This window comes from Pteropus vampyrus, unplaced genomic scaffold (assembly GCF_000151845.1).
Source record: "Pteropus vampyrus isolate Shadow unplaced genomic scaffold, Pvam_2.0 Scaffold138, whole genome shotgun sequence".
NCBI lineage: Eukaryota > Metazoa > Chordata > Mammalia > Chiroptera > Pteropodidae > Pteropus > Pteropus vampyrus.
Genome location: NW_011888919.1, coordinates 961,475 through 971,657, shown reverse-complemented (window position 1 = coordinate 971,657; position 10,183 = coordinate 961,475). Strand labels below are relative to the sequence as shown.

Below are 10,183 nucleotides of genomic sequence, written 5' to 3'. Positions count from 1 at the left end.
TCAGCTCAGGGCTAGGCTGACAGAAGGCACTTCAATAGTTGTTTGATGGCCAGATGAATGAATAAATGAAACAGATAGGAGAGACGATGCTGGGTCATGTCTGCATTCCCAGCAGAGCCCGAGAGCCCTGACTTGGAGCCCACGTCAACAGACTGGAGAGCAAATGAATGAGTGACTGGGCCGAAATGCCACAGGGACATTTATTTAGAGCAGCTGCCTTCCTTTTCTACCCCTGCCCTCCAGGGACAGAAAGCAAACCAACAGTGAACAACAACCCATAACTCACTATGTACAAGGGAAAACTTGCTATCTACCTGCTTGGGGAAGGGGCTACCGGGCCTCAGTCATCCAGGTCCTCGTCCTCATCTTCCTCCTCATCCTCCTCCTCCTCCTCCGCAGCCGCCAGGGCCTGCTCCTGAGCAGCCTTGAGGGCCTGCTCCTCCTCCACCGTGGGATCACTAATCTCCATGATCTCCGGGCCGCTGGGGTACTCTTGCTGAATGGGGGCCGGCAGGGCCGGGTTGAAGTTCTCGGGACTGTACTTGTGGCCCCAGCCGATGTAGATGTTCTCAAACTTCCTGGAGGGACAGACCGGAAAATCATCCCTCGAAGGCCCCAGGGTGGACTTTCATTAAGGGTGGGCCCAGCATAGACATAGCAGGGTGAAGTATACCCACTGAGTTTCTCTTCATTTGGTCCTTTTAGTGTTTACTGAGCATCTACTAAGGGCCAGGCTGCGTCTAGAGCCGCACTGTCCAACAGCATGAATAGCTACCAAGCACCTGAAACATGGCTAGTGTATCCCAAACACTGAATTTCTATATTATTTACTTTTCTAGTTTCACCTGTGATTTTGTCTTCAACCTATTGGTTATTCAGGAGTGTGTTGTTTAATTTCTACATATCTGTGAATTTCCTTGTTATTATTTCTAATTTTATTCCAGTGTGGTTAGAAAACTTATTTTGTCTGATTAATCCTTTTAAATTAATTGAGACTTGTTTTATGGCTTAGCGTATGGCCTATCTTGGAGAATATTCCATGTGCACTTGAGAGGAATGTGGATTCTGCTGTTGTGGGTGGAGGGGATTTTATTTAATTTTAATTCATTTATGTTTAAGCAATAAAACGGATACTCAATTTAGTATTGGAAAATGTCGTGTATGTCTGAGACGGGCACGAGTCTATTTTTGCCATTGTAAATGTTGCAAAATCTAAAGACAAGTCAAGTATTTCTGATGAAAATTTAGTGCCCAGATTGACATGTGCTGTAAATGTAAATTTCACCTCAGATTCCAAAGACTTACTATGAAAAAAAAAAATGTAAAATGGTTCATTAATCATTTTTACATTATTGATTTTGTGTTTCGGTGAAAATATTTTGGATATTTGGGGTTAAGTAAAATATACTATTTAAATGAATTTTGCCTGTTTATTTTTACTTCTTGAACATGGCTACTAGAAAATTTTAAATGAAATATGTAGCTTGTATTTTCTTTATGTTGGATGGCGCTGGTCTAGATGTGGGGACCTAGCCGTGAACAGATTAGACCAGAATCCCTGCCGTGGTGCCTATGCTCCAGAGGCAGGGGGCTGATGATAAAGACAGAAGTGATCAGGCCCGACTGATTTATCTCCCCCCGGAATTTTAACTAAGAAAGAAAGAGGAGTAAATGGGAGAACAGGCAGGGGACTGAGAGACGGGGAGAGAGGTAGACAGAAGCAGAGGGAGAAAGAGAGAGAGCAGGAGAGGTGCGGGGTGGAGAGTCTGCTCTGGGAACAGTTTGGCTTTGACCTTGCTGTTCCCGAGAAAATTGTTTTTCTCCGGGTCTTCCTCGGAGCCTTCAAACACACTGCTTCCTCGGAAGCCCCCAGCCCCTGCCTGCCCTGGTCCTGTGGTCCAGCACCCAGCTACATCCTCGGGGGCTTGAACTTGCCAGGAAGGGCTCCGCTCCAGCCGGACCCGTGCGACTAGACCCTGCCCAGATCCCTGGGTGAGTCCGAGCACTCGCAGGTGGAGAAGCTCTGGTCGAGAATATGCTTCCGCCTGTTTCCACACCCCGCCTCCCCCCGCCCCCCCACGCACACTTACTTCTTTCCCCAAAGATTTCAAATCAAGGCTGCTTTTCCCAGAAATCCTTCCTTAATCCCCTCAAGACATGACAGCTATGACTGTCATTTGTCCCTCCACTCTCCCTCTCCCTCCTGGTACTTAATCTTAGTTTGTAAGAAGATATTGAGGACGGGGGAAAAGAGGGCGAGGGGCAGGGGGAGGAGGGGGAGGGGAGTTATACAATTAACGCCCTAGCTTCCTTTTCCTGCTCCCAGGGCAGGATCCACATCTGCCTTTTCAACAAAGGGCCAGGGCCCAGCATACAGCTGGTAAACAGTGACAGTCAAGTCTTTTATGGAAAAAAAAAAAAAAAAAGTGGATAGACGACTGGATGAATGGAGGGATGGATGGACGGATGACTGGATAGTAGATGAGGGGGTGGGGAGGTGGGGGTGGGTGCAGGGGTGAAGGATGTATGGGTGGAGCTCCCAATTTAGATCTTTTGCTTTCGGAGGGATGTTGGCAAATTAGGATGTGGCCAGAAGAAGGTCATTGGCAAAAGTAAGCATGCCTCTTCCCTATTTCTGAAGGAAATAAAAAATAATTTCCAAGTATGTGGTTAAAGTATCAAGATGACATGAAATCCCACCTCGTCTGTTAATCATGGTAGCGAATACAGAGCAGGTTCATCATTGAGATGAAAAAGGAAAATCTATGAAAAATCGTCATGCCATCTGGTGGACAGAGCTGGTAAGTGCGCCCGCCCCGTGGCCGCAGACGGCGTCCTCTAGTGGCCGAGCAGAAAGGCTGAGATACACACGGTGAGAGAGGCGGGGAGGGTAAGCAGCGCATAGCTGCCTGCCAACCGGAAGATGAAAACGTGACGTGGGCCTGCAAAGCTTTTGGGAGCAACTGGTGGCGGATCCTGGTGGGGAAGATTTCTGGCTCCTAGAGAGAAGACCCTTCGAACTGGAAGAACTGTCCGGGGGGGCCCAAGGGAAAGAGTTAGCTCCCCTAGAGATGAGACTGTCCGGGTCAGTGCCGCCTCAAAGGGGACTCCTGAGACCGGCCGGCTCCATGACTCGTACAGCAGAAAAGCCTGGGCGGGGCACCCGGAGACCCAGGTCTAAATCCTGCACACGCTGTGCGACGTCACTCTGGGTTAGTTCCTGCCCCTCTCTGATGCCCCATTCTCTCATCCGAGGGGCTCACACTTTTGGTCAGGGATTTCTCATTTTAGCCCCAGCCACTGGGAGCTGAGTGAGGGGGTCGACCCTGGGAGGGGCTTGCCAATCTCTGCCCACCCTGGTGGGTTGCTCCGCCCAGCCTGGCTCGGGAGGAGTTAGTTATAGGGGCTGCTCCTGCTGGGAGGAACTGGGGGCGGACCTACTTGCCGGTGGCGTAGGCGTAGGCCCCCGGCCACAGATTGGAGCGCACGATAGCCACGGAGTACTGCGGGCAGAGGCTGCAGGACAGGCGGGCGGTCCAGGGTGACATATGCATGATTTCTGCAGGGACACGGGGAGCACCAGAGACGTCAGAGGCTCTGACGCTGGCTCCCCATGTCCTGCACAGACCCATGGAGGCTCCGGGTTCATGGAAATCTGGCTCCACTTGCCAACTCTCAGCCTCCCTTTCCTCCTTCCTCCAGGTGCCTATGGCCTTGGCCTCAGGAAATTCCTGTCCCTTCTTCCAAAATCCAGCTCCATCCCTGCCTCTTCTGGGGAGTACTCCCTAAGTCTCTCTCTCTGTTCCCTCAAGCCCACGTGGGACTCGAAAGGCCACATCCCACCCATCTGGGCCACTGCCACGAGCCAGATACAGCTCACGAGATGGACACTTTCCTGTAACCCCATGGGGACACGCTGTCACGATGCGAGAACAGCTGGGGCTCAGAGAGATGACCCCCTCCAGTGCCGCTGCCCCTCCCTTTCTCCCGTCTCCCCCCGAGGTGGCGGTAGGAGGCGAGGAGGACCGTCACCTGCATCTTCCGAGAGCGGCGTCAGCAGCGGGGGCCCGACCTCCTGCTCCACCTCCTCCATCCCCTCATCGGCCTTCTCCTCCTCCTCCCCCAGCTCCTCCTCCTCCTCCATCTTCTGCATAGGGTTCACCCAAGTGCAGCGGCCCTGGAGGTGGGGGAAAGTGGCACCCTTGGGGGACAGAGCCCAGCCTGCACCCTGGGAGGAGGTGGAGGGGCCGGGCAGGACACTGGGGACTGTCCTCAGGGACCCGGGGATGGACAGGAAGACAGGTGTGTGTGTGTGTGTGTGTGTGGAAGGGAAGAATGGGCCAAGAGCTGTTGCATCGAGGTGGGGCTTCCCGCCTCCCGCTGGCCATGTGGGCCCCGTCCGTGCATTCATTCATTCGTTCATTCATTCGTCAGATATTTAATGAGTGCCTACTACATACAGGCACTGCCCTAAGTGCTGGGGACACATCCCTGAGGAAAGAGATCCCAAATCTCTGCCCTGTGGAGCCGACATTCGGCAGCCCATATGATCCTTTCTTTGCCCGTCTGTGAAATGGGGGCGTCATGGGTGGTTTGCTCTTTGGATTGCTGTTTGGTTACATGAGATCTCGAAGAGCCGATGAATGTTTTGTTGAAGGAACGGACCTCAGTGAATCGCATATCGCGGACCTCAGTTTCATCACGTATGAGATGGCAATGCTCGCTGGACCGATCTCTAAGGGAGTTATTTGGATTCAAGAAAACCTTGTGGAGCCAGAGAATATTTATTGAATGAAAGAACGAACGAACGAATGAATGAATAAAAAGTTCCTAGCACGCAGCAGATATTTCCTCGAATGAATACAGAAATATATATAAAGTGCAGACACATCAGGCATTCACTAAGTGCAGGTCCACAGTCTGGCCCACAACTCCAAAACCCAAAAAGCTTTGAAACCCAGAAGTTTTTCGTGAGTCGTTTGGCAGCACCCCTGGCCTGACTGCTGAGAGGCTATGCACTTTTGCTGCGAAAATAACAACGGCCTTGAATACAGACCGCCACCACAGCCCTGCTTAAAGTGTTGCATGATGTGTGGGATGAGCACTGTCACCTTTTTGAAATCTTAAAAATTCAGAGTTCCAAGATTTATCTGGCCCCAAAGGCTGCTGACAGGGATTGTCAACCAATATCTGTTGAATGAATACATGAGTAAATAAATGAATGAATAAGGAATGGACCAATGCATGAGGAATGAGTGAATGAGGAATGAATGAATGAAGAATGGACCAATGAACGAGGAATGGTGAATGAATGAATGACTGAGGAACGGGTGAATGAATGAAGGTTATTTGGCACAAAGGCCAGCAGAGCGCGAGTGCCCGATATTCCTGGGGAGGCACAGCTGAGCCACCTGGTTCTGCGACGGGGATGGGGGGGCCGGGGTCCCCGGTCCTACCTGCGGCAGGATGTGCTGCGTGTGGTGCACCCAGTTGGCCATGGAGTCCACGAGCTCGAGCACCGGGATGCCCTCGAAGTCGGGGTTCTCCTCGTAGGAGTCGCGCCCCGCGCCGCCCTCCTCCTCCTCGTCGCCCTCCTCCTCCCCGAACTGGTAGAAGCCGAGCGGGCTGATGTGCGTGGCGGCCGAGATGCGGGCGATCTGGGCCCGCAGGTAGTTGGCCTCGTTGCCGGGGAAGGGCGGGTAGCTGACGACCGGCGCGTCCAGGTGGCCGGTGAAGAACTTCTTGATCTTGCGCGCCTGCACGATCTGGTTGGGCGTGACATGCGGCAGCCGCGTCCACGGCCAGCCCGGCTCGTTGCACACGAAATACAGGTACTTGTTGGTGCCCATGCGGCTCTCCTCCTTGGGGATGACGGGCGGTGGCTTCCACATCGGCTTGGGGACGATGTCGGAGACCTTCTCCTCGTCCTCCTCGCCCTCCTCCTCCCCGTGCGTGTCTATGACCTCGCCGCCTTCCAACATCTCCTCCACCTCCTCCTCCTCCGCCTCCTCCTCGCCCTCCCGGAACTCCACCTGGGCCACCAGGTAGCTGCGGTTGAGCCCCAGGATCTTGCCCCAGAAGCGGCAGGTGAGGATGGGCTGCTGCTCCACCAGCTGCTTCAGGGCCATGAAGATGCGGAAACTCTCGTCGGAGCTCAGGCCCACGCCCGCCTGTTCGAAGTAGAAAGCTGACTCCATGATGTTGGGCACGGGGGTGTCTGCCTGCAGAGGGCGGGGTGCAGGGCGGGGGTGGGGAGGGGAAGAGAGCTGAAGCCCAGACTCTTCTAGAGCCGGGAGAGCTACCCTACTCTGTAACCCAGCTGCTCAGGTGACCAATTTGCCAGTGAGATGTGGGGGTAGGTCCCTGGGGAGGACAGTCCCTTGATGGAAAAGAAAAGGGGACACCCGAAACTAATATAAAATAATACCGTAATTGAAAAATTTAAAAAATGAAATGAAATTAAAAAAAAAAAGGCAAAACCACACTAAGAGAAAATCCGTTCTTCTTTCTTCCTTCCCCTTTGTTCCTGCCCGGCATGGGATGTGAGATCCGGAGTTACAGCAGCTATCTTGGGGACATGAGGCAACGCATCCTAATGGTGGTGGAGCCGAAAAAGGGAAATTGCCTGGTTCCCAACGGCATCACTGAGCTGCCTGGCCTCTGCCGGGTTTCTTGTTTATTGAGACAAAGAAGCCACTTCTAGTCATATTGTCTGTCACCAGCAGCGAAACACACTCCTAACATACCCAAATCACACAGCAATTTGAGAGAAAATGTAGGTCTTGAACCCAGGAATCACTGATGTTGGGAGGATGGTGGTGATGAATCCTGCCCTCGCTGCCTCCTTTTTCACCGTCTGCTTTATTCAGGAGGATGGGGGTGGGGCAGAGGGAGAGGGGGAGAGAGAGAGGAAGAGAGACATAGAGAGACAGAGAGAGACAGAGACCAAAAGGAAGTGAGAACAAATAAGTCAAGAGCAGAGGAGAGGACACAGGGAGGTTTGGGCCCAGCCGCCCCCACACGCACCCGGCCACAGGCTAGCCTCAACTCTTTCTCATTCCGTCTGTCCAGAAATCTTTATTAAAGACTCAATGGGTGCCAGCCCAGGCTGGGGCAGGCACTGACATATATCAGAGGACAAAAGCGATGAGGACCTCTCTCATGAGGTCATCATGACCCGCTCTTGGCCTTGGCCAGCTTGACTGGGCCAGGAAAACACACGGTCCAAAATGGGGAGATCACCTGCTTTCTTGCCAGAATTTGACATCAGGACAGAGAGAGAGACAACGGGAGACAGAATAACGAAGCCCAAAAGATGCCCTGATCCCTGGACCTGTGAATACGCGACCTCACATGGCAAAAGAGACCTGTATGTGTGATTAGGTTGGGGGCTCTTGAGATGGGGAGACGGTCCTGGATTCTCGGGGTGGGTCCAAGGTCATCACGAGTGTCTTCATCAGTGAAAGTGGGAGGCGGGAGAGCTGGGGAAGGTGTCATGACAGAAGCAGAGGTCGGAGTTGGAGAGAGATTTAAAGATGCTACACTGCTGGCTTTGGAGGAGGAGGAAGGAACGCAGGTGGCCCCCCGAAACTGGGAAAGCTGAGGGAACACCTTCCATTCGCAAGGCAGCCCTTGCCGGCACCTTATTTTAGCCCAGTGACCTAGTTTGAACTTCCGATGTCCAGAACTGCAAGATGATACATTATGCTGTCTTAAACCACTACATTTGTGGTAATTTGTTACAGCAGCTATTGGCTAATCCAGAAGCCAACTTCTGCATGTGGCTGAAAGTGAAACATGGAAATGGGAGAAATCCATAAATGGACAGCGGCTGATTCTCCGTACATGAAGAGACGATGGACACCAGTGTGCGGAGAGAAAGAAATAATTGAGGATCGGAGCTGGTTAGCTCGGGTCCAGCTCTTCCCAAGGCCCATCTAAGATAAGTCCCCCAATTCTGGGAAATGCCTTGTATCTTTATGATAAATTTAACTTCTCCTCTTTATTTTAGCAAGTTCTGTTATTGGAAACCAAATAATCATGGCTCATATGCCTGTTCATTCTTCTTGACTTGGCATTCCAAGGAAACATATAACAAAGAAAGACATAGAAGCCCCACTTAAGTCGGGGGGAAGAATCGGATCCAAGATGAGTTTCTCATTTAAGGACCGTGGACAGCTTCTGGAAAGTATAATGATCCCCACCAAGCAACTGAAAGCTCGGGGTAATAAAAAGTTTCAAGGTGAACACGTTTTCACCAGTTCTTCTTTATGGCCCTCTGAGTCACTGGTCATCGTCCCAAAGAAGATGAGACTTCTAGAGCTAATGCATTTAATCGCTAACTTGTCTTAGGCACACGGAAGGCTATTTGTCTCTTGTTTCAAGTGCACTGAAATAGCATTCGAAGAGTTACATACATTATAAAAAGATGGTAGAGTATTTAAAGCTATTGTAACAAAGTACCACAGACTGGGTGGCTTAAACAACAGGACTGTATCATCTCCCAGTCCTGGAGGCCGGAGTCCAGATCAAGATGTGAGCAGGGTTGCTTTCTTCTGAGGGTTGTGAGAATCCTTTCCAGGTCTCTCTCCTAGCTTCCTGCAGTTTGCCGACCTCCTTGGTTTGTAACAGCATCACATAAATCTCCGCCTTCATGCTCACATGGTGATTCCTGTGTGTGTGTGTGTGCGTGTGTCTGCAGCCAAAGTTCTACAAGGTCACCCGTGACACTGGAGGAGGACCCACTCTACTCCAGTATGACCTCATCTTAACTAAGGACATCTGCGATGACCCAATTTCCAAATAAGGTCACTTTCTGAGACCCTGGGGAGTTAGGGCTTCAACATGTGAATTTGGGAGGCAGGGGGGCGGGGGGGGGACACAACTCAACCTATAACAGGTAGTTAGTGTGAAAGTGAATGATGGTGCTTAAATTGTACCAGCTGATATAAAAGATTTGGACACAAGCATACTGAGGTTTCTCCTAAAGGTATATACTGCATTCTCTTTGTTGTTGTTGTTGTCGTTTGTTTGTTTTGTTTTGTTTTGAAGGCTCTGTTTGTGAACAGAGTTGAAATGAAGAATTTTTTGCATCTTCTTCTTATGCCTGCTGGGTATACTATTGTTCACAAATGTTTGAGGTCTTCCCTGCAGGAAGATTACATATTCCCACCCCCACCCCCAGTTCATTCAGGAGTGGCCATGTCACTTGCTCTGATCATTTGAAATGGCAGCGAAAGGGACACGTGTCACACCCAGGCAGAAGCAACTGTGGAACTGTGGAAGCCTGTACTGTAGAAGCCTGTGTCACAATGGAACCTCCATCAGCCTGGGCTCTCAAGTGGCCGACGAGCAAAGTCTTCTTGCCAACCCTGGATGGGCAGGGAGTGTGAGCGAGAAATAAACCGCATGATTTTAAGCCGCTGAGATTGGGCTGTTTCTTACCTCAGCTTGACGTGGCCCACCCTGACTGAACTCTATAGTAGAGAATTGTTATTTTGAAAGTGATTCTAAGTTTCTCTCAACCTCAAACACGGGGCAAAAAGTTTGTTTGCCTAATTGATGTTGACGTCAGCAACTGGGGCCGGGGGCAGAGTTAAAACTTAATCCCAGACTCGCCGTCTTGCAGCCAGGAGGGTAAGTAAGGGGATGAGCGTAGAAATCTCTGGATCGTGTGCTTGGCCTATAAGCCAGTGGCCGTCATCCTCGTTCTGGAATCCCCCCATCCACATGGCAACGGGGTGGCCTCACCAACCACGTTTAAGTGATCTCGCTTTGCCCTTCTGACCACTGTTCATACCAGCAAGAGTGGACAACTGCCCTGAAATGACAGATTAGACTCTGTGACTGTCCCCCTGCGGACTGCTTCTCTTGGGTTAGGGGCGGGTTAGGGAAGAGGGGAGTGCCTCTTCGCTGGGAGCCACCTTGCCAGCCCTAGACTGCCTGCAGCCTGACCATCAGGGCTGAGAAAAGCTTCTACCTTGTCTAAGCCACATGTCTTCATTTCTGCGACATCATCTATTTCCTGCCTTAAAGTGGCCTGTGCTGTCCAACAAGTACAGTAAGGTGTGAGTTTTTGGACTGTGATACGATAATACTAAAGTTAGTCTAAAATTATAAACGTGAGCATAATTGGGAACTTAAAAAGAGGCGCAGTGACAGGAAGCCTTATGCTCTCAAATAG

At 51.2% G+C, this 10,183-nt stretch overlaps 1 protein-coding gene across 2 annotated transcripts in view; it reads right to left on the bottom strand.

Annotated features, from left to right (window-relative positions):
- Window positions 1-185: 185 nt before the first annotated feature.
- The window catches only part of RSPH6A (radial spoke head 6 homolog A), a 17,739-nt gene continuing 7,741 nt past the window's right edge, over window positions 186-10,183 (bottom strand). The window contains exons 3-6 of one of the 2 annotated variants that reach the window (XM_023535322.1): window positions 5,457-6,221; window positions 4,033-4,177; window positions 3,442-3,559; window positions 186-578 (exon numbers count right to left, since the gene is read on the bottom strand). In XM_023535322.1, coding sequence (XP_023391090.1) covers window positions 341-578; window positions 3,442-3,559; window positions 4,033-4,177; window positions 5,457-6,221 — 1,266 coding nt within the window. In that variant the 3' untranslated portion in view covers window positions 186-340. The remainder of the gene's footprint in view (window positions 579-3,441; window positions 3,560-4,032; window positions 4,178-5,456; window positions 6,222-10,183) is intronic. The other variant, XM_023535321.1, reaches the window with a different exon arrangement.